The following is a 25,371-nucleotide window of genomic DNA, read 5'->3' on the forward strand; positions in this document are numbered from 1 at the left end:
TGACATAGCCAAGTTAACAACGTTGCAATCCCTTAATCAAGTCTACTACAAGTATGTATTGTTATCTAAACAGTTAGCTAACGTTAGCATCCAGGCTAATCAGGCTTTCGTTTTACAAACACTACAACTTACTTTTTTCTGATCCAGGTGCATAAGTCCACTTCTTCATGTTGCTCAGTTGCTGGTTTATACTTTGGTCCTAATGTTGGCACAACGTTTAATTTAGCCTACTGTGTGTTGTTACAGCTGTACTGTAAACTACTAGCTACAAGTTAGCTTGCCTTCACTGTCCAAGATGGCACGTTCACGTCAACTACAACTACACTAGTCTTCAACTGAGATAAAAAAAATATATATATCATCCAGTGCACAACAATAAGTGAACAAGTGAATAAAGATCTTAAAATATGAGTGATTATATTAGGCAAATTAATGTTCTTCTTCAGGCAAAATGCACACATGAGATGATGGAACACAACTTTGACTAGCCCAGCTGCAGTTCTGCATGTATTTTACCAGGCAGACTCTGATTGGATTTGCAAGGCTGCCAATCATTCAACCTCCGTGTATTGGATGTCAAGGGCTGTCAATCATTAAATCCTCCATTCAATGGCAAGAGTTTAACTGCACAGTCCGTGCTTAGATGAAGTTAATAGCCTATTTTGATTGGCTGTTATTTATTATTTATTTAACAATGGGTCAACCTGTGAAGTATTCTGCACGAATAATTACTGCAGGCAATACTGCAGTGCAGGCCTGCTCAGAGCTGTCAATTTTGGCCATTTTTGAAGAAAAAAAAATTCACTGGCATTTTTTTACAGAGGAAAACATTTATAATAAAAATAATAATAATAATTAAATTAAATTATTAAATTAATTAAATTAAAAAAAAAATTTATATATAGGTATATGTAAATTAATAATAATTATGAATTATGAGTGAATTTGTATTTCACGTGTTGTCATAGAGAAACCTCCACTGGTGGGTATCTTCCTAGTTCTGCTCTGCATGCATTATTTGGTGTTTTATGTTGGGTGCAGAGAATGGATTTGCTCAATTCTGCATGCAGAGTCTCAATTTGGTGTTTGTCCCATTTAGTGAAGTCTTGGTTTGCAAGTGGGCCCCAGACTCGCAACCATACAGGGAAATGGGTTCTATGACGGAGTCTAATATTTTGAGCCAGATTTTGATTGGAATGTTTAGCTTTATGTTCCTTTTGATATCATAAAAAGCCCTTCTTTCTTTGTCTCTCAGGTTGTTCACAGCTTGGTTGAAGTTACCTGTAGCACTGATGTTTAGGCAGAGATAGGTGTAGTTTTTTGTGTGTTCTAGGGAAATTGTGTCTAGGAGGAATTTGTGTGTGTGTTGTTGTAGGCTGTGTCTTTTTTGGATTATATCATAACTTTAGTTTTGGTTAGATTTACTGTCAGTGCCCAGGTCTGTGATAATTTGTACAGAAGATCAAGGTGCTGCTGTAGCCCTTCTTTTGTTGGAGACAGCAGCACCAGGTCATCTGCAAACAGCAGGCATTTGACTTCGGTGTTTGCTAGGGGGATGCCAGGTGCTGCAGTTTGTTCCAATGTTTTTGCCAGTTCATTGATGTATATGTTGAAGAGGGTTGGACTCAAACTGCACCCCTGTCTAACCCCACGGCGTTGAGTAAAGAAGTCTGAATTCTCTCTCTATCTCTCCCCTCTCTCCCGCCTCCCCCCCCTCTCTCTCTCCCCTTTCTCTCCCCTCTCCCCCAGGTGTTAGAGCACCATGCCATTGGTCAAGAGGAACATCGAGCCCAGGCACCTGTGTCGGGGGGCAGTGCCAGACGGGGTGACCAGTGAGTTGGAGTGCGTCACCAACAGCACCCTGGCTGCCATCATCAAGCAGCTGGGCAGCCTCAGTGAGTAGAGTGAGAGAGAGAGTGTGTGTGTGTGTGTGTGTGTGTGTGTGTGTGTGTGTGTGTGTGTGTGTGTGTGTGTGTGTGTGTGTGTGTGTGTGTGTGTGTGTGTGTGTGTGTGTGTGTGTGTGTGTGTGTGTGTGTGTGTGTGTGTGTGTGTGTGTGTGTGTGTGTGTGTGTGTGTGTGTGTGTGTGTGTGCGTGTGTGTGTGTCTGCGTACGTGTGTGTGGGCTGTCAGACTATCGATAAAACACGTTAACTGATTGAACTGTGATGATGTGATGGAATTCAAAAGTGATATGAATTCATTAATATATTCCGACACCTCACTCTCGCCTCGCTTCTCTCCGTCTCTCTGCTCCGCCGCTTGATTGACTGCCGAGCACAACAGAGGAGGCGGGACCTGCAGACTGGGCCTGAGCAGTTCATCCAATCAGATCCTCATTATGGGCACAGCGCTACAGAAGCATGTCTGTCATTTGATCAATCACCACATCCTGGAAATGAGTGTCTCTAGACACAATTAGAGTATGTTTGTGATTGTGAAGTAGTCTATCTACAGTAGAAGCCCTTAGAAGTCAGGCATTTACTGCTACTCTGCCACTACTTCACCACTCTGATTTTGAGACTCCTATTGTTCTCGACCGGGCCAGATTTCACACCTCCACGGCTGGGGAGATTTTCATCTTACATTTTTATTTGTCCCAAATGTCCCAGCCCCATCCGATTTCTTAGATTTTTTCACTGTTTATTTATCATACATTGCAACACTAATATATGTGTCACCTCGCAGCGCTAGTGACCACAACTCGGCCCGCCCCCTTCTCGGCTAGACGTTCTAGAGTTTTTTTTTTTTTTTTATGTGTTTTTTTCTTTTCTTCATATTATTATAAATTGAATGTATAAGTACTTGTTTACTATAAAAACGAACAGTTAGAATATCTAAAATAGTGTCAATCCTGTGTTTAAATTTAGGTTGTTCACGGACTTTATTTCAATGAAACGGGGGCGTAATTACTGTATTTGCATGTGAATCAAGCCCGCAGAGATTTACATTGGGGGAGTGTTAGAGCGACGCACTGGCTGTCTGTTTACACTTTCAATGGGATTATCATCAGGTTGCAGCTGCACTCTGGATCAGAAAGAGATGAATGCATTGGATCTAATGAACGAGTACAGGAACTTTGTTAAACCAGTTGATTCAGTCTCTGCTCACCGGTGAAAACACCGCGCTATTCAACGGAATTAACTATGAGATCGGTCGAGATGCGTCTGCATGGGTAAGTTTAAGAATGTTTGTTTATGTTTACAGTAGCATGTTTACAATTCCGCATCTTTGATAAAACTACACCAAGTTTTTCTGCCGACCACAAGTCCAACCATGTCACGTTTATTGTGTTATTACGACGAGCTCATGCTACATTAACGTTAGCGTTAGCTAGCTAGCTAGCCACACAGCCATGTAAGTTAAAGTTGCTAACATTATATTGATAGCTATTGTTTCAGATAGCAAGGTGGAGAGCTACATAACATGCACAGTGTGTATGTGTAACTAGGAGGGATATGAGGACTGTGTGTATGTGTAACTAGGAGGGATATGAGCACAGTGTGTACATTTACATTTAGTCATTTAGCTGACGCTTTTATCCAAAGCGACTTACAAGTTCTGTGCGACAAGACAGCAAGAAGGGTATAACTCTATCAGCTGAGTAACAATGTTCATCAAAGTGTTGCGTGTTACAGTGTAGGTTAGTTTATTAGGACAAGTGCATGACATTAAGGTTAGTCGGGGTTAGATTTTTTTTTTTTTTTTTTTTTTATCATTTCAGATAATGGTTGAAGAAGTGAGTCTTTAGTCGACGGCGAAAGATTGGACGGGATTCGGCTGTCCTAACTGGGATGGGTAGTTCATTCCACCATTGTGGGGCAAGGACTGAGAATAGGCGGCTTCTCTTTGATGACCCTCCGGGAGCTTGGATAGGAGTAGATCTGAGGCGGCCAGAAGATGCAGAGCGTAGGGGTCTTGAGGGTGTGTAGTTAGAGACCATTGACCGGAGGTAGGCGGGAGCGGTTCCCTTTGCCGCACGGTATGCTAGGTCGAGGGCCTTGAAGCGGATACGTGCAGCAATGGGGAGCCAGTGCAGGTCCCTAAGAAGTGGGGTGACATGGGCCGACTTCGGTAGGTTTGAGATCAGGCGGGCCGCTGCATTTTGAATGAGTTGAAGAGGCTTGGTGGCAGTGGCCGGGAGGCCAGCTAGCAGTGTGTTGCAGTAGTCGATGCGGGAGATGACTGTTGATTGGACGAGGAGTTGGGTGGCTTCTTTTGTCAGGAAGGGGCGTATCCTTCTGACGTTGCTCAGGAGGAATCTGCAGGTTCTGGTTGTCGCTGCGATGTGAGCAGAGAAGTTCAACTGGTCGTCGAGGACAACACCAAGGTTCTTGGCGGTCGGCGACGCGGTCACAGCTGCATTCTCGACTGTGATGGAGAGGTCGGTCAGGGGGGAGGATTTGGCCGGCAGGTGGAGCAATTCTGTTTTGCTTAGGTTCAGTTTGAGGTGGTTGGTCGTCATCCAGGCGGAGATGTCGGACAGACAGGCCGAGATCCGCTCAGAGACGTGGATATCTGAGGGAGGGAAGGAGATGAATAGTTGAGTATCATCGGCATAACAATGATATGAGAAGCCATGAGACGTGATAATGTTACCCAGTGATTTAGTGTAGAGGGAGAAGAGAAGGGGTCCTAGGACCGAGCCCTGGGGGACACCCGTCCGGAGGGGGCGGGTGGCCGACAGAGTCCCTCTCCATGACACTTGGTAGGAGCGGTCATTGAGGTATGATGTCAGCCATGTCAGCGCAGATCCAGCCACTCCCATTCCTGCGAGGGCCGCGAGGAGGATCTGATGGTTGACTGTGTCGAAGGCTGCAGATAGATCTAGGAGAATCAGGACAGAGGAGAGGCCTTTCGCTTTTGCTAAGTGAAGTGCCTCTGTGACCGCAATGAGGGCCGTTTCTGTGGAGTGGCCAGTCCGGAAGCCAGACTGATTGGGGTCTAGGAGGTCATTCTGTAAGAGATAAGCAGTAAGTTGGTTGGATATAGCACGTTCAAGTGTTTTAGAAAGGAAGGAGAGAAGAGAGACAGGGCGATAGTTGGCTATGACGGTGGGGTTCTGGGTTGGTTTTTTTATGAGGGGCGTGACTCTGGCTTGTTTTAGGGAGGTGGGGACCACCCCCGAGTTGAGTGAGGAGTTGACGGTTGCAGTTAGGAATGGGAGGATGTCCGGTGCTATGGTCTGGAGGAGTGGGGAGGGTAGCTGGTCCAGCTGGCATGTAGTCGGACGGTTCGACGTTACCAGTGTCAGGGTCTCGGCTTCTGTAATGGGAGAGAAAGATGACAGAGTGAAGGATGAGGTTCTCGATTCAGCGTTTGGAATGGGTGGGGGTTGGGAGAAGGAGCTGCGGATGTTCTCCACTTTTTCCTCAAAGAAGATCGCAAAGTCTTCGGCAGAAAAAGATGAGGGAGGAGGATGTGGGGGGGGAGTGAGGAGGGAGGACATGGTAGCATGCAGTTTGCGAAGATTCTTGGCAGAGGCCTCGATCCTATGGTGAAAGAAAGAAGCTTTGGCATTAGTAATGGTTTTGGAGAATGTTAACAAGAGGTTGTGATATGTGTCGATGTCAGCAGTGAGGCCTGACTTTCTATACTTCCTCTCAGCCGCTCTCAGGACCTGTCTTTGTTCTCTCACTGCATCCGTCAGCCATGGACTGGGTGGGGAACGGCGGGCAGGTTTCTCAACGAGGGGACAGAGCTTGTCGAAGGAGGTTGCAAGGGCTGAGAGGAGGGTGGAGGTTGCCATCTCTGTGGGGAGAGCAGAGAAGGTGTCACTCAAAGGTAGAGCGGATATTATGTCAGAGGAGAGGGTGGAGGGGGATAGGGAGGGCAGGTTGCGTCTGAGTGAGACGGTTTGAGTTGGGGTGAAGACTTTTCGGTTAAGCATGAGAGTTAGTGAGAAGGATATGAAGGAATGGTCAGATACATGTAGGGGAGTTACCGTGGTGTTAATGATGCTGGAGTAACTAGGAGGGTAACTAGGAGGGATATGAGCACAGTGTGTATGTGTAACTAGGAGGGATATGAGGACAGTGTGTATGTGTAACTAGGAGGGATATGAGGACTGTGTGTATGTGTAACTAGGAGGGATATGAGGACAGTGTGTATGTGTCACTAGGAGGGATATGAGCACAGTGTATATGTGTAACTAGGAGGGATATGAGCACAGTGTGTATGTGTAACTAGGAGGGATATGAGCACAGTGTGTATGTGTAACTAGGAGGGATATGAGGACAGTGTGTATGTGTAACTAGGAGGGATATGAGGACAGTGTGTATGTGTAACTAGGAGGGATGTGTATGTGTAACTAGGAGGGATATGAGGACAGTGTGTATGTGTAACTAGGAGGGATATGAGGACAGTGTGTATGTGTAACTAGGAGGGATATGAGGACAGTGTGTATGTGTAACTATGAGGGATATGAGGACAGTGTGTATGTGTCACTAGGAGGGATATGAGGACAGTGTGTATGTCTTCAATCATACATTATTTTATTATTTATGCATCAGAGAATGGCCCATGCCACTGAGTGAGGACTTTGTTGCTTTTTCTCGTTGTGACATACTGTAGATTTAACAATAATTCTGCTTGCAGCTTGATGTGTGTATGTGACATAACTACCCCCCACCCCACCTCATACAATGTACAGTTTCTTCATCAAATACTCTCTTCTTCTTTTTTAACTCTTAGCATATCAGGTAAGTGTGTGTGTAAGCAGCTTGCAGAGCTACATAACATTAGGCCCATGCCACTGAGTGAGGACTTTGTTGCTTTTTCTCGTTGTGACATAGATTTAACAATAATTCTGGTGTCAAAGCAGCATGGGGGGGGGGGGTACATAGCTTCACAGTCCTATACAGTCCAGATAGGGGGTCCTGGAGAGACAGGGGTCCTGAGGAGAGAGAACTCTGATGGCAGCACTTAATTATGTTAATGTTATTCAGGTGAGGGGCGTTGCTGGAGGGGGTTTTGTTGACGCCCAGTTGAAACGGTCTGAAGTGTGAAAAGTGACCTTCCTTTGAGAAGCCTTTTCACCTCTTAAGTATTCTAGAACACAGCCAGTTTTAGAAGTTATAATTGAGCACATCGTGTTCAAAACATTCTCAGATTTCAACATATGACACATCATTTGAAAGCTTAGATTCTGTACTTTAGCAATCTGGAATAATCTGAAAAATTGAAATGTAGAGATCTGGCACAAAGCGCTGTGAGGTGACACATATGGTCAGTACGCCAAGTCAGACTGCCCATATAAAAATTATCTTGGGGGTCTGAGGGCAGTAGCCCCCGACCCCCTCCCTGGGGAAGCACTTAAATTAAGTACCAGCCCCCGAAAATTAACACCTGAGTGAGTTCTAAAGTGACATTGGAGTGGTAGATGAGTGGCAGTGGGGACGTGATTCTCGAGGGCTTCTACTGTATCTATCTATCTATCTATCTATCTATCTATCTATCTATCTATCTATCTATCTATCTATCTATCTATCTATCTATCTATCTATCTATCTATCTATCTATCTATCTATCTATCTATCTATCTATCTATCTATCTCTATCTCTCTCTCTCTCTCTCTCTCTCTCTCTATCTCTCTCTCTCTCTCTCTCATCTCTCCACTCCCTGAATCTCGCCACTTCCTGAACACTCTCTCTCTCTCTCTCTCTCTCTCTCTCTCTCTCTCTCTCTCTCTCTCTCTCTCTCTCTCTCTCTCTCTCTCTCTCTCTCTCTCTCTCTCTCTCTCTCTCTCTCTCTCTCTATCTATCTAAAGGTTCCGAGTGGCCCTGAATGCTTGTACCGCTGCTTACAACTCGGGCCGAGCATCGGGAAGTATGGAAGAGTACAAGGTAGCAGCCTATATGCTACGCAAAGAGGTGCGAGCTGCTAAACGGCGATATGCGAACAAGATTGAGACACAGAACGACACGAGAGGCTTATGGCGGGGAGTACGAACGATAACTGATTATAAAGTCAGCCCCCCCTCAATAGTGAGTGCTGATGCCTCTCTCGTGGATGAACTAAACTCCTTTTACGCCAGGTTTGGAGCGAGCAGTGGCGACGTTAGCTCACCGGCTAATGACGTCACTGACGCGCCGGCTGCCGCGGGAGGGGGGGGGGGCTCATCCACGGGGGGGGACACACTCTACATACAGCTACAATCATTCCTTGAACACAACAACATCCATGATAAATTCCAATCTGGCTTTAAACCATGACACAGCACTGAAACGGCCCTCCTCCGTGTCTTAAACGACCTGATTTCAGCTGCTGATGCAGGTAACCCATCCCTACTACTACTCCTTGACCTCACAGCCGCCTTTGATGCGGTAGATCACCACATCCTTTTAGCTCACCTCAAGCATTATGTAGGCCTTAGGGGCCCCGTCTTAGACTGGTTCCGGTCCTACCTAAGCAATAGGACCTTCTCTGTCCAACTTGGTGACTTCACTTCCTCTGTGGCCCCCCTCACCTGCGGGGTGCCCCAAGGCTCGATATTGGGTCCCACTCTCTTCCTCCTATATATACTCCCCCTAGGCCAGATCTTGGCAAAACATAACATCTCATTCCATTGCTTCGCCGATGACGTGCAGGTCTAACTCCCCTTAAAACCCACCCCAAGGGAAAACATCAATAAAACCACTACTTGACTGCCTGCAGAAATCAAGTGCTGGATGTCTGAAAACTCCCTGACATTAAACGAAGGGAAAACCGAGGTCATTGTTTTTAATAGTGCCCCCCGAGCCCCCCTCATTGGCGCACCTTGGTCCCCTGCGTCCAAACCTCTCCACCTCTGTCAGGAACCTCGGGTCATCTTCGACAGCAATTTTTTATTTGACAAACAGGAGAGAGAGATTACATATTGCCCTTCTTCATTATGCAAAACACACCCCTTTTAGTTTGGTGGATTGTAGCAACGCCCCTTTTTTGAACTTTGGGCTTCTCTGATTGGTCAAGAGGTTCAAGGAGGCGGGACTTCCGGGTATGTCATACCTTATAAGGGCATATAGCCAAGTTTTATGGATTGTAACCACGCCCCCTTTTTGAGACGATTTATGACCCCTTAAGGCTTCTCTGATTGGTCGATAGGTTCAAGGAGGCGGGACATCCGGTTTAGGAGGCGGGACATCCGGTTTCGGAAGGGGAGGGGGTTATAAGGGCGGGGACTTCCGTTTTTAGAAATTTTTTTCAAAATAAAAGTTTTTCAAAAATAAAAGATTCAAAAATAATTTTTTTTTTTAATTTTCAGATTGTATTTGTGTATCTTAAGAATATGTATTTGTGTATTCCACGTTCTTCAGAATATGCATTTGTGCATCTTCAGAATGTATTTGTGTATTCCAAGGTTTTCAGAATAAGTGTGTGTGTGTGTGTGTGTGTGTGTGCAGGGCCGCCTGGGAAAAAAGCGAGGCCCTGTGCGAGATTTAAACGCGAGCCCCCCCCCCCCCCCCCCCCCCCCCCCCCCCCCCCCCCCCCCCCCCCCCCCCCCACCCCCCCCCCCCCCCTAAAAGGTCATTTAAAAAAAATATATATATAATATAATTTTTTTTTTTTTTTTTTTTTTTACAGTCAACATATTCTTAAATAATAGCGCTGCCCGAGGCTGGGCATGATACAGTCAACATATAGCAAGAGAGAGAGTGAGAGAGAGCTCCCGTTCTACAGTCAATATACAGTGTTATCGCTGCACAGACCCGGCAATGCCCCTGACCCTCCACCAGAGCAAGGCCAGAGAGAGAGAGAGAGAGAGAGAGAGAGAGAGAGAGAGAGAGAGAGAGGGAGAGAGAGAGAGAGAGAGAGAGAGAGAGAGAGAGAGAGATACTCACATTAGAAAGAAACAACCCAAAACCAGAGCAAATTGAAATGCTATTTGGCCTTAAACAGAGAGTACACAGTGGCAGAATACCTGAGCACTGTGACTGACCCAATATTAAGAAGATCCTTGACTAGGTACAGACTCAGCAAGCACAGCCTAGCCATCGAGAAAGGCCGCCATAGGCAGACCTGGCTCCCAAGCGAAGACAGACCCACTGCACACAAGATGAGGTGGAATCCGAGCTCCACTTCTTAACAACCTGCCCACTATACCAAGACATACTTCCCACAAATTGCAAAAACCCAAAGAGACTTTGAAAACATCGACAATAACTCAAAACTCCCATACCTACTGGGAGACCGGAAACATCACTGCCTGGTATGGAAACAGCACGGCACAGGACAAGAAGGCCCTACAGAGAGTGGTGCGCTCAGCCGAGCGTACCACGGCTATTGCGCTACCTACTCTGCAGGTTCTATACAACAAGAGGTGCAAATCCAGAGCCTGCAGAATAATGAAAGACCCCCACCACCCCAATAACAGCCTGTTCCAGCTGCTGAGGTCAGGCAGACGCCTGCGAACCCCAGCTACTAGGACGGAGAGGCTTAGGCTCAGCTTCTTCCCCCAGGCCATCAGAGCCTTGAACAATGAACATTGAGTGCCACAGAAACTGAACTATCCACACACAAGCACACACAAGCACACACACAACACGCACGCTGTGCACGCTCACACACTAGCAGCCACTTTAACACTCATGCCGCACACACGCACTCTTATGGCCAAGAGGAAAGGCCACTTTAAATTATTATAACAACAGGAACAGTGTATTGCACTACTAAAGCTACCTAGCATGTCCTATATGCTCTGTAAATACTATGTACAGATACCGAGATGTCACACCATGTTACCTGTTTATTGCACAATGTTGTTTTTTTATTGGATTCAATTATATGTTGTACCACTGTATTTTTATTGGATTCTATTATATGTTGTACCACTGTATTGCACATCGTCGCGGGCAAGACCACCCGCATTTCATTGTATACTTGTATGCCGTGACAATTAAAACTCTTGACTTGACTTGACTTGAGAAATACAAGAATGTTAAATAAAGCCCATTTGAATTGAAGAGAGAGAGATAGATAGAGCATGTCTGTGTGTGTTAGAAAGAGAGAGATAGAGAGAGAGCATGTCTGTTTGTGTGTGTGTGTGTTAGAGAGAGAGCATGTATATGTGTGTTAGAAAGAGAGAGAAATATAGAGAGAGAGCATGTCATTTTGTGTGTTAGAGATAGATATAGAGCATGTCTGTGTGTGTTAGAAAGAGAGAGAGAGAGAGAGAGAGCATGTGTGTTTGTGTGTTAGAGAGAGAGAGCATGCCTGTGTGTGTGTTAGAGAGAGAGCATGTATGAGAGAGATAAGCAAAGATGAGCCCCTAAAGGATATTCAACTTTTAATGGAAGAACAAAACAGAAGGAAAAGATGACTTCACAAAGGCAACATGAATATACATAGATCCAAAAGGACAAAGATCAACACTTAAATCCAAAGAGAAGAGGGTCTATACCAGAGAAAACAAAGTAGCAAGGAGCCAATGGCCGACATCAGCTAAATAGGCTAACTGCAAATAGAGTAGCCAGGTACTGACACCAGGCCACACACCGTTAGCTACTACAACAGCTAGCCGGCCCGTTTGGCTCAATATAACGTTAGCTACGTTAGCTAGCCGGCCCGCTTTGGCTCAATATAACATTAGCTACAACAGCTAGCCGGCCCGTTTGGCTCCCGAGAGAGAGAGAGAGAGAGAGAGAGAGAGAGAGAGAGAGAGAGAGAGATATCCACGGCGGGAATAGAATAGAGCGCATTAAAAACTCACCAAACGTCCAAGAGGATGGAGACAACCGCGTGGAGTTGACGAAGTTCATCTGCCGAATGACCGTCCTCTTCATCTTGGCATAACAATGCTGCATGCGCTCTCTCTAGGTTAGCTAACGCCAGTTAGCCTTTAGCTAAGCTAGCTACTAGCCGACATCATCAGAGGCGGCCCTGTGTGTGTGTATGTGTGTGTGTGTGTGGTTTAAGTTACATAATGTGTGTATCTTAAGAATAAGTATTTGTGTATTCCTCTATCTTCAGAATAAAAGTTTCAGAAATGTTCAATAGCCGTTCTGTCAGTTTGCTGTTGGTGTGTATAAAGAATTCTCCCCTGCTGTGTGTTCTCTCAAGTGTCTCTCAACAGACTGAAATGAAGCGCTGCAGGTTCTCTGAAATTCTGAAAGTGACACCCCCCTGCATTGTCGTGAAGGAGGGTGTCTAACGATGGAGGTTGGTCCCAAGGAGGAGTATGAAGATAGCGTATAGGAGGGCCTGAAACTACTGTATTCACTTTGTGTCACTGGGACCAGATTTATGACCCTCCGACTTTTCCTTATCTGTAGAAAAAAAAACTCACGGCCCCCAAAGGTGTCTGTGTGTGATTATCTGTTTTACCCATTGGTGATTAGAGATGTGAAAAGGTCTCATTCAAATGTTTTTTCAGAAAAGACACATTAGTATCAGTGATGGGACATGCAGTTTGGGGATAAACAGAGGTGTCAGAAGGGGAGTGCCTTCACAACACGTTTTAATATATCGGTGAAAAAATAAGAGGAAGTATGTCCTCACAGGCAGAGGTTACAGTGGCCTTAGAAAACCCGACTACTGTAGATCTCTCAGAGGATGATCAAAACAGTATTATATTGATGGAGACCTTTAATAGGTTACTAATACGGGGTAGCATTGGAGGTATGTGTATAGGGGGTGTTATTGGTGTATGTATTTGCTTTTGGAAGGTGTGCGATATTGCGCACAACATAAATGGGGGCGTTGTATAGAGAAAAAAAAAGCTATATATTTAGACTGGCTCTTTTACTGATAGATCCACGAGCATAATGGCTGACAATATTTGCACACCGGTTATACACACAGCGGACAGACTTGCTCGTATCAAGGCATTGTTAAGGGCACCGTGCAGATATGGACGGGGCATTTATAATGAAGTATGGCCTACATCTGATGGATTACTGAGTCTGGAATATGACGGCAGATTAGATAGAGTGGTGATATACAAACTGGGTCTAACTGACTTCCAAGGCCTTGGAGAAAGGCCAGAGCTCTATTTAAGGGGAGACACTGCAGGTGAATAGGGTAAAACAATTAACTAATAGATATCACAATGAAACTTCCCCAGTTGATTACTTATATTAAGACAAGACTTTTTTGTATTACAAGTTTTCTGAAATTGTATGTTTAAATATGCAAATGAGGCATGATCTACTTAAATATGCACTAATTTGCATATAATTCCAGGACATAAATCTGAACATTGGATAAAGCCATTTTCAAAATTATAGTTTCATTTTGTTGACATATTAGAGCCAAAGGTTATTACAGAGGGGATTTTGGATATCTCTTTTTATCACTCCATAAATCAGAAAATACTCCATTCAGTCCATTTTTATGGTAAAATTCCATATTTCGCCATGTTTTTAGGAATAAAATGTGATATAAATCAGGGTATGAATGCGATATCAACAAACCCTTCTGTAAATACCTTCAGAACATAGATATGAATAGAACTGGAAGGTTTGGTGTATGTGAGTGCTACTGAAGTGGAGATTTCTGGCTCAGAGTATGAGGAAAAACTCTTAAAACTCATTTTTGGGAAAACGCCTTCAAAGTTCTGTATTGTAAAATGTCATACTTTTTTTTTTAAACAGATATTTACAAACACAATACCTAATCAAACCATTAGTAATAGACAACCTAAACACATGCCTGATAACTGAATAATAATAATAATAATAATGATGTTATTGAACTGAACAGAACTACACACAGGCTACAAACAGTGTAGTACAGTGTAGTACCCCCTAATAGGCAAAACATATTTGAATAGATATCACTATGAAACTTTCCCAATTTGTTATGTACATATAAACTAAGAACAAATATATTGCAAGTTTTCTGAAATGTATGTTTATATATGCAAATGAGGCACTTCCCCATTAAATATGTGCACATTTATGGATGCAATAAGGCAAAATGAAGTAAAAAAACAACTAAATGTGTGTTATTGATGTTTTATTGTCACTAGTTTCATAGAAGACATGTTTAGGAAGCAAAATATAACAAAATCTCAAAATCAACAAAAAAAGTATATTTGACTATTCACCTGGGGTGTCTCGCCTTAAGCGAGAGAGAGTTCTGGCAGATAAAGAAGAATTATTTTGACGCGTTAGACGGTTTAGCCGTTTGAAAACTCAAGGAAGGCCAGCTAATCAAGTTGTTAACAGGGTCTAGTGCCAAAGAAAGTTATTTTGTATATTACACAGCACGTATTTCTATACATAACACTCCCGGCGTTAGTGGGGTGGGGGAAATGACAATTTTCAAGAGGTATGCTTTTGGGCCCGAGAGCGTTCTATTTACTGTTCCTGTGAACACGTGGTTAGAATGTCTTCACACATGTGGAGCTGTCACGAGCGAGATGCTAAAGGTGCAAGCAGATATGGATCATCTAAAAAGACATCTCTTCCCATACAACGAATCAGAGGAACACGATACCAAATGTCCTGGCGAGGGTGTGAAAGAAGGGGCGTGTTAACCGTAAAATACCATTTAAAAAAAAGTTACAACAGCCTTTAAAGACTAATCATGGCCTCCTTCTACACGGGATACGAACTCTACACTGGAAACGAACTGGAGTCTGATGAATCCAACTCACCGCTACTATACATTCCTCTTACGATGAATACCTGCGAAACACCTGATCTGTCATCACAAGACACCGTAGCCGATGGAGCGGCTGGGGGCACAGAACCTAACAGCCAATGGCGGTCCCACACCCCTGAATCTGGTTTTCCGCAAGACATGCCTGTCACAGAGAAGAGACGACTTACAATACTGCCCGTTGTGGTTGACGAGAGACCTGGATTCCTAGACCATTTAATGATTGCCAGCATTAAACTAGTTCTGGCCGAAGTGTTGAAGTGCTGTATCGATCAACATCTCATCGAACAGTGCTATGGTTGTAGCATTCAGCATCCCAGTCAGCGGCGTTGTTTTATAATATTTTATTTTCAGCTTTTATAGTTTCACAAACACACATCAAGACAAATCACAAACAAAGAAAATAAAAAATAAATAAAAAGAACACAAACAGTATGTTGCCAGACACTGTCACATCAATGAACAAACATACACCATGTCATATGCTATACACTAAGGACGCAAGGGGCTGATTCTCTGACATATATACACATACATATATATATACACACATACATAGTAGTGTTGTCGAAAATATCGAAAAATCGACATATCGATTCTGAATACCCAAAACTGTTTCAATACTCATTTCCCGAAATATCGACACCTAATCATTTATAAAAAAAGATAAAATAAAAAAAAAGGAAGTTGCATTGTTCACTTCAATACCCCCAATAGTACAGCAGTCCACACACACACATGTGCATTCAGTTAAGTCGGAACATGACTGCAATACAAACAGTTCAGCCCGTCAGGCACATGCAACACAGACCAGTGTTTACATCTGTCTGCCTGAGAAAACGCCATGCTCTGCAACAAAAAACGATTGAAGTGAGATGAACAGTTATTTCCAAATGTATGATCTAAAGATAAACAAAGGGTTTCAAAAGTGCCATATCTATCCTCTCCTACAGTACCAGAGAGAAGCTGAGGAGAACCAACCAGCAACAGAAGCAAAACCTATCAAAAAAAATTATAATTTAAGATTGAACCTTTTTCCCTGTGGTATCGAAAAAGGTATCGCATCGAAGCTCGAAATTCCACTATCCTGACAACACCAATACATAGTACAGAAAATACACAGGAGGACATTGAGAAGCACTTATGTTCTAGCTAAGCATTCCAAAAAGGGACCCCATATCATTTCAAATTTGTTCAAGGTCTCAGACCTACTGTGACGAATGCTTTCCAGCTGCAGAGAGGAGACCATCTCAGTGAGCCATCTTTTAAAATTTGGAGACGACGTGTCTTTCCATTCCTTCAGGATAATTCTTTTGGCCACAGCCATACCAAACATCAGGGCCTCCTGCTCATTGTAAGGTAATTCTGCAGTGTTAGCTGAACAGCCGAGTAAAGCTAGAAGGCAGTCTGGGGCAATCTCTCTTTTGTACGCCTTGGTATACCAGTCAAAAATGTCTACCCAGTACTTAAATAGCTTGGGACAAAACCAAAACATATGTGAAAGATTACCCTCTGCGGACATGCAACGATCACAGATAGGCGATACAGAGGGATAGATTCTATGCAGTTTGGTTTTAGAGTAATGTAGTCTGTGAATGACCTTAAACTGTATAAGTTGGACTCTGGCATTAATAGAACATTTATGTATCCTGCTAAGTCCCTCCTCCCACATCTCATCAGAGATTTCCATACTAAGCTCTGTGGACCATACATCTTTAATGTGGTCGGAGGAAGCCATAGATTGGACAGAGAAATATGAAACAAAATCAGAGATCAGGTGTTTTGAAACTGGTGATCGGCTCATGAGATTATAAAACTGGTAATCAGCAGGACATGTCTCAAAGTCTGGGATATTACTGCGGACATAATTTCTAACCTGCAGGTAACGAAAGAAGTGTGAGCTTGTAAGATTAAATTTAGACTTAAGTTCGTTAAATGAGGCAAAGTGACGATCAACATATAGATCTTTAATAGTGGCCAGTCCCTTTCCCTTCCATAATGAAAAAACAATATCAGATTGGAGCATATGCCGAGGTTGAAGGTACTTTGAAAACCTTTTTGATTTGACTCAATATTCTCAGTGAGTTCCGAAGGATAAAATTGTTGAGAGCCATCTTATTAATCGTATCACACTTAGAAAATAACAATGCAGGAAGAGAGCTTTTTAGGTTCACATGCGCCTCCATGTCTAGCCACCTGGGGGCGTCTATGGCTACTGTAGCATCACCTATGAAGTAATCTTGCCAGAAGGTCATGGCCCTTGCATTAGCAGCCCAGTAGTAGTGCTGGAATACCGGCAGGGCCAGCCCCCCCATATGCTTTGGCTTCTGCAAGTGTGCTTTTGAAATACGATGTGCTTTATAGCCCCAGACAAATGGCAGAAGTATAGTGTCTATCTGTTTAAAGAAAGAGGCAGTCAAAAAAATAGGCACGCTCTGAAAAAGGTAAAGGAACCTGGGGAGAACCACCATTTTTATGACATTCACCCGCCCCACCAAAGACACTGGCAAAATTCTCCACCTCTCCATATTTTTTTTCAATTTTGAGACCATTTCACCAAAGTTCAGTTTAAATAGGAGTTTGGGATCCTTTGGTATAACTACTCCCAGATAGGTGAAGTGGTCATATTCTATTTTAAAGGGTAAGCTGTCAGTAAAGGAAGAGTCTAGGCTCCCTGAGATGGGCATGAACACACTTTTCTCCGAGTTAATGGAGTAACCAGAGAAAGTACCAAACTGCCTGATTAAATCTAGGAGGCATGGGACGGAGGAGGCAGGATCAGCAAGATACAGGACCACATCATCCGCATATAGCGAAATACGGCTCTCATACTTTCCCAACTTTATTCCTGTGATGTTGGGATGACTCCTGATACTGATAGCCAGGGGTTCGAGGGCTAAATTGAACAGTAAGGGACTAATACAACATCCTTGTCGGGTGCCGCGATGGAGTGGGAAGGAGTCAGATCTATCAGAATTGGTAAGAATGGAAGCTCTGGGATGAGCATACAACATTCCAATAAGAGAACGAAACCTGTCACCGAAACCAAAGCGCTGGAGGACACTGAACATATATTTCCATTCGATCTGGTCGAATGCCTTTTCAGCGTCAAGTGATATGATCGCCGGCTTAGTGTCCTTTCTTTGGTTAGAGTACAATATGTTTAGTAATTTCCGAATATTAGAAAAAGCAAGCCTGCCAGGAATGAATCCCGTTTGGTCGGAGTGGACGAGAGATCCGACATGTTGAGCCAACCTAGTGGCCAACACCTTGGCAACTGTCTTTTGGTCAAAATTTAACAAACTTATAGGCCGGAACCCTGCTGGATCAGTCCCATCCCTACCTTTCTTGAGTAAAAGGCACACATTTGCTTCGTAAAGGGAGTCAGGGAAGACATTATTAGTGATAGAATGTTGAATCATTCTAAGAAGTAGAGGGGCCAAAATGTCACTGTAAGCTTTATAAAACTCCGCCCCATACCCATCCGGGCCAGCGGCCTTCCCGCTAGGGAAAGACTTTATTGCACTTGTTATTTCCTGCAGGCTGAAATCAGCATCTAGCTCATCCCTTGCCTTATCACTAAGCACTGGCATATCAATATTGTCCAGGAAGCTCTCAACCTCAGAGTCTGGGGCATGGCATCTAGAGGTATAAAGGCCAGTATAAAATTCTTTAAAACGGTCATTTATGTCTTTAGGGTTAGTCAGCAAGCTGCCCGATATAGATTTGATATTATGAATTGCCTGGCTGGCCTGTACACCCCTCAGCTGCCTAGCCAACAGTCTGTCTGGTTTATCACTTAGTTCAAAGTGCTTCTGTCTGAGTTTAAGGAGGAGGGTACTAACCTGCTTGCCCAGAATAGAATTGTATTCATACTTCAATTTTAAAATGTTATTTAAGTCCATTTGGGATTGTGATAGTCTGTAAACCTGCTCCAGCGAGGGGAGCCGTGCCTCAATCTCAGCCAGGCGCTTACGTCTTTCTCTCTTTCCAAAGGCTTCATAAGATATAATGTGCCCTCTCAATACCACCTTAAGAGACTCCCATAGTGTAGCGTCGGAGACATCACCGGTATCATTAGTCTCCATAAACTCAATGAGTCGAGATCTCATTTGATCCCGAAATGCTTTCTCCGAGAGCAAAGAGGGGTTGAAGCGCCAACTGTATCGCGTCTGTGGCAGTGCCAGCTTTACCAACATAGTGATTGGCGCATGATCTGAAATAAGGATGCTATGATATTTAGTTTGCAGCACACTAGATATAAATTTAGCATCGACAAGAAAATAATCTATTCTTGTATACGATTTGTGGACGTGGGAAAAGAAAGAATAATCCCTGTCTGTAGGGTGCTGCAATCTCCATATGTCAACTATGTTCATAGAACGCATTAAATTGTTTAGTACTCCAACAGAATTAATGGTCGGAGGCGGACGAGTGGACATACGATCAAGATAGGGATCTAGATAGCAATTAAAATCTCCACCTAAAATCAAGTTGGTGGTATTCAAATCAGGGATTATGTCAAATATTTTACGAAAAAAGCTTGGGTCGTCAATGTTAGGACCATAAATATTCAGGCATGTTATTGGTAGTGAATTAATGCTACCAGACACCATGACATATCTGCCTCCGGGGTCGGAGACTACCGTGGTCATTTGAAATGGGACAGATTTACTAAATAAAATAGCAACCCCTCTTGCTTTGGAAGAAAAAGCAGATTGGTACACTTGTGACACCCAGTGCTTCCTCAGGCGCCTCTGTTCCGTTGGAGCTATATGAGTCTCTTGTAAAAATATAATATCTGCAGACAATGTTTTCAAATGAGCAAATAGTCAGCGGCGTTGTTAACGAAGCGGCCTTACTGACTATGTTATGGAGTGGTGAGCTGACCCCTACCATCAGCGCTCTCCTTGGCCATCTATGTCTAGCCATCCCATCCCCGTTAAGAATGCAGGGAATCTGCGAGGGGCTCCTCTACGAGTTTCAGTCATTTAAGAATAGCGAATGTCTGAAGAAATTGATTAAGGAAATACACCTTGATTACCCAGAGATTGATACTGAGGCAGTCTACGATTCAGTACTTCTGTTCATGTCCACTGTGCCAAAACTGGCAAAAAGTCTATAGAGTATGATTTGTTTATTTCTGAAAAATAAAATGGTGTGTTTTTAAAAAAAATAAATGTCTCCTGTTATTATTCACTCATGTATTATAATCCTAGGGGTGAGGTGGTTTGAAAATATGGACGGCATACTAGCTAAAATATATTATGACCCCGCAAATCCTGGTTCGTTTGGAGGCGTAGAACGCTTGCGTAAGGCTGTGGAAGTCTCTACAGAAGATAAAGTAGGAATAAATGTTATTAAAACATGGTTATCAAAACAAGATAGTTATACCCTACATAAACCTGCTAGAATACATTTTAATAGAAATAGAGTATTCGTACCAAGACCTCTATATCTATTTCAAATTGATTTATGCGATATGCAAAGTTTGGCACAGTATAACGATGGTTTTAATGTCAGGCCTTTAAAAAATTAAACGGGTTTAGCTGTTACAAAAGCCTTCGCTAATGTTTTAGATGAAAGTCAAGCGCCAGTAAAAATACAAACGGATGAAGGCAAAGAATTTTTTAATAAACATTTTAAAGAATTGTTACACCGACACAACATTAGCAACTGGAAGTGAAATGAAGGCGAGCGTTATCGAACGACTGAACCGCACATTGAAGGACCGGATGTGGAGATTTTTTACAGCTAAAAATACTTTTCGTTATATCGACATGTTACAGGATATGGTTCAGAGTTATAATAACACGTTTCACTCCAGTATTAAAATGAGACCTATAGAGGTCTCTAAACATAACATACTACAGGTATTTCAGAACCTGTACGGATAATCAGTTTTAGCTCATAAAAAAAAACCTAGATTTAAGTTTGATATAGGGACGACTGTACGTTTATCTCGATATAAGTCTGCCTTCGACAAGCGTTATGAGCCGTCTTATACGCACGGGACGTTTATTATAGAGAAACGTTTACCCCGTGTCCCGGTGGTGTATGTCTTAAAAGACCAGGATGGTGAAACGGTAAAAGGGGTTTTCTACGAATTGGAGCTGCAAAAGATTGTGGAAGGGGTGAATAAAACATACAAGATAGAGAAATGTATTGAAGATAAGAGGGTAAATGGTAAGATGTACACGCTGGTAAAATGGAGGGGGTGGCCGGCGAAATTTAATTCTTACATCTTAAAGAGTACTCTCACAAATGTGTGAATAAGGGCGTTATATAATCCTAGACTTTTTAAGGAGGTATTCATAATTACGCATATTAACACAATGGAAGGCTTCTACGTCACACTCCCTTCCAACGCGTGCATGTCTGTATTCCCCAAGAATAAGGCTTCTAGTTTCAATATTAATCTGGCTAAACCCCTCCAATTAAAAGGAGAATGGCTAGTCGGTCTGGCAGAGATAACATACCCGCATACATGGTACAATTTACCTCCCGAGTCAGCATATTTTGAGTGTCGGAACCTAAAACATCCTAACATGGTGGTTGAAACAATACGGATAGGTTCAGGGGGTTACTATAGAAATACTAAACAATTAATAAAACGAATCACCGATAGTCTACGCATGACAGGTGATAAAAAGGCAGGGCTCCTTTATAACGAAATTAGTAATAGATGTGAGTTTATGGGGAATGGACTGTATGAGGTGAGATTCCCTCCAGGGTTATGTTATGTTATAGGATTGAAATGCTATAAATGGTATGATTTAGCTAATATAGTGGCCCCTTATCCTGCGGATCTAGGTTCAGGTGTGTATAATCTATTCATATATTCAAACCTGTCAGACCATCAGCTCGTAGGGGACTCGTTTGTTCCTCTATTATTCACGGTACAAATCAGGGGGTCATACGGAGACATAGTGAACATACGTTATGATCGAGTGCATTATTCTAGGGTATCAAAAACCGATATAAATACTATTCAAATAGAAATCAAGACAGACACAGACCAGCTAGTTAATTATACGTATGGGAAAGTGATCGTAAGATTACATTTTAAGCCCTTGAACGTAAGCGTGTAATAAAAAAAGAAGTAAAGATATTATGGACGCACACGTGCATCCTAACCGTTTCGTTAATTATTATGTAATTCAGGTGGGACACGTATTAGCTGGATTTGCTGGGGCCCCAGTGCAATATGGTCGAGGGATAGGGTATATCTTCTCAAGATTATTCAAATTTGTTATGCCTTTTCTTAAAACTGGTATTAACATAGCTAAACCACACATCAAGACAGCGGCTAAAAATATAGGTAAAGAGGTTTTAGATGACGTGATCCAGAAGGTCACCACTAGGATGGGTGAGCAGAGCGGTGCCGGTTATGGTCTGAGGTCATCGAAAAGAAGGATACCTCCTGGGTGTAGATCTACAGGGGGCATTAATAAAAAGCCTTATAAAAATAAGAAGGTTAAAACACAAGATGTTAGTCAAAGAAGACGTCCGACGAAGAAACGTGTCAGTGTAAAGGATATATTCTAAGTGAAACATGATCCATCAACGCTCCCAAGAATGCTCTAGATCTGAGTTGGATATCTTTGCAGCCCCTTATACACAACTATCGATCGAGCGAAGCGATTATATTGAAATATCACCCATAACAGCTCTAACTAGAGATTCTCCTATATAATTTCATATACCAGGTGAAGGAGAACGATACCTGGATCTCAATAATACGTTACTATATTTAAAGGCGAAGATCACCAATGGCGATGGTACTAATCTGGCAGCCAATACGGATGTCTCTATAATCAATTATCCGTTAAACACTATTTTTAGCCAAGTAGATGTAACAGTCCAGGATCGTTTAATCAGTCAGTCTAGTTCTACACATCCTTATAGAGCTATGATTGAAACATTACTGAATTATTCTCCCGATAGTCTGAATAGCCAATTTACCGCTGGTTTATTCGCTAAAGATACAGGCGTTGCCATGGAAGATCTCCGTCTAGCAAACGATGGGAGGAATAAAGGCTTAAAAACCAGGGGTATGGAATGTGCTCTATCGTGAGAGTTTCATCTACTGGGTGGAATCCATTCAGATATATTTTCTAGCGAACGTCTATTATTAAATAAAGCTGATTTAAAAATAAAACTCACTAGAGCTAAAGACGGTTTCTGTATAATGTCAGCGCTAGATGGGGGTTACATTCTACATATTATTAATGCGACCTTATTCGTAAAGAAGGTCGTAGTATCCCCGGCCGTACAGTTAGGCCATGCATCTGTGAGGATTGGTTCTTTCCCCACCACAGGCTTCTTAAAGTACTGTGATGATTGGTCCGTTCCCGGCCACACGCTCCGTTCCTTTAAGGTACTTTGTTGATTAATTGCATTCCCCGCCACACGCTCCGTTCCTGTAAGGTGCCGTGTTGATTGGTGCTCTCCCCACCACACGCTTCTGGAGCAATGATCAATTTCATCCCGCAGCTGTCACAGCTTGTCATCAGCGCCCTGTGGCTTTATATACCCTGATCCCCCTAATATCGATGTTGGATCGTTTTGAATACTCCTGCATTTGCCTGCCTTTCCCGTCGCTGTTCCCTGTCTGTTGCTCTCCAGGACTTTCGTGAAGGAATCCCTGTGGAGAACCTGATTCCCCGTTCGGAGCTGCGCCTCGTATCTGCCCGCTTTACGCGTTGCGCTCTGGTGAGTTTTTGGAAACAGTTTCTTTTTGGATCGCCAGTTTTTTGTGTGTTTGTGAAACACCGAAGAGATCCCGTTTTTGTTTATACTGTTCTCACCTATTTTTGTGTTGGATTTACACTTTGGATTACCTTATTGTTTTTTCTCTGGACTCTGCTAACTGGGTGTGGTACACCGAAGATCTAGTCACTTGGATATTTATTGGATCAGTCACCTCTCTGTTTCTGTTGTGCGCTGGGCTAACTCAGATTTATCTCTCTCTCCGTTTCCACCGGGAGTGAAAGCTGGGAGGATCTGCTGAGCGGCTTCAGACGTCACAAGCTAATTCCTCACCACCACCTACTGGGAGAATCTGCAGAGCCGCAACAATCTTCACATGCCAGATTCCCCGTTTGTTCGGTTGCTCAACTTAATTCAATCTTGTATCTCTGAAAATAAATACGCCCTTGCTTTGGCTAACTCTGAACAAACTCTCTCTGTGCCGTTGCGCTTGAGGTCGGTTACAAACCCTAACAGCATCGGCGTTACAAAGGGGAAATGCACTATATCCATTAGCACGTATTAATGTAAAAACATTCTCTATCCCTATTAACTCGAGGGTGTCAACCCACGAAAACTTCTTTCTGGGTTTGCTACCGAAATACGTAATACTAGGTTTAGTTGAACACAAGGCTTATAATGGTACGCCTATTAGGAATCCTTTAAATTTTCAACATTTTAATTTAGAATATGCAGCCTTAAGTCAAGACGGTCGTCAGATCCCCTCAAAAGCTTATCAGCCAAAGTTTGCACAAGGAAACGCTGTGAGGGAGTACTACAGTTTATTCACAGCCACAGGCCGTCATCTGAAGGATTCTGCTCTGATTTTTGATCGAAAGGATTTTCTAGAAGGATATGGGTTATATTATTTTAATCTAGACCCTGACGAGGATGGGCTGGCATCCTCGCCCGCTGCTACAGGGAATCTACGTCTGGAGATGAGATTTCAACAGCCTTTACACACCACAGCTACGCTAATCGTATATGCGTGTTTTGACTCAATTCTTGAAATCAATGACCGGCGACAGGTTTTGGTAGATTACTATTAGACTATGAACAATGTAGAATTGCAAACGTTATGTTCATCCTTGCTGGGGTCGCGTTTTCACGGTGTCTGGGCTTGTAATGAACTAAAGAGTAATTTACAGAATACCCGGACTAGACCATTCTGTTTTATAGTTAATACCAATCCCAGTAATAAGCCAGGTATGCATTGGCTCGCTGTGTGTCTTGATAACGAACGAGAGGGTGTTTTTTTTTATTCCTTCGGGCTTAGTCCTAACTCTAAAGCATACCCGTCAGACATTAGTGAATTTCTACAAGAAAATGTAACAGAGGCCTATTACTACTCTACTCGCAGCGTGCAGAATGAACTATCAGCCTTTTGTGGACATCATTGTGTATATTTTCTGTGTCAACGAGCACGAGGATACAGTTTTAACGATATCATATTTAAACATTATACAGGAGATACTTTGAGAAACGACCTCCTAGTTAGTAGATATGTCTTGAAATATAAGAAATGTATATTAAAATGCAGAGGTACCCATAGACAGGCATGTTGTAGTTTAAGAATGTTAAATGAACGTATGTAACAAATATAATAAAACACACATTCTGAAAGTATTTCATTGTTGTTGTAGTTTAAGAATGTTAAATGAACGTATGTAACAAATATAATAAAACACACATGCTGAAAGTATTTCTTTGTTGTTGTTTTTTATTTAAAAATACAAAACATAAATGCATTTCACAAACTGAGCCAACTTGCAGCTGTTTCATCATTCCGTCTCCTCTTTCTGCGGGTGCTAGGATTTTCAGAAGGCGAATTCATGTCGCAGAGAGTTCTCTCCACATTAACACCTGTGCGGGTCTTTAGAGCATTCAAAGAACAACGTGCATCTTTATTCCCAATATATGATAGAGGTATATTAACCTCCGATAAGGTTTGTAGAAAAACATCATAACCAGGACCAGGGCCCTCATTCATCAACGTGACTTACGCACAGATATGTGCTTAACCTGTGCGTACGACCATT

At 42.9% G+C, this 25,371-nt stretch overlaps 1 protein-coding gene across 1 annotated transcript in view; it reads left to right on the forward strand.

Moving 5' to 3' along the window:
- Positions 1-1,762: 1,762 nt before the first annotated feature.
- The window catches only part of LOC311226688 (actin-binding protein WASF3-like), a gene marked incomplete at both ends in the record, with an annotated part of 98,727 nt that continues 75,118 nt past the window's right edge, over positions 1,763-25,371 (forward strand). Inside the window, 1 exon segment of the mRNA XM_084312102.1 lies at positions 1,763-1,895. Coding sequence (XP_084168228.1) covers positions 1,763-1,895 — 133 coding nt within the window.

Source organism: Notolepis coatsorum (genome assembly GCF_963971535.1).
Source record: "Notolepis coatsorum genome assembly, chromosome: 4".
Taxonomy (NCBI): domain Eukaryota; kingdom Metazoa; phylum Chordata; class Actinopteri; order Aulopiformes; family Paralepididae; genus Notolepis; species Notolepis coatsorum.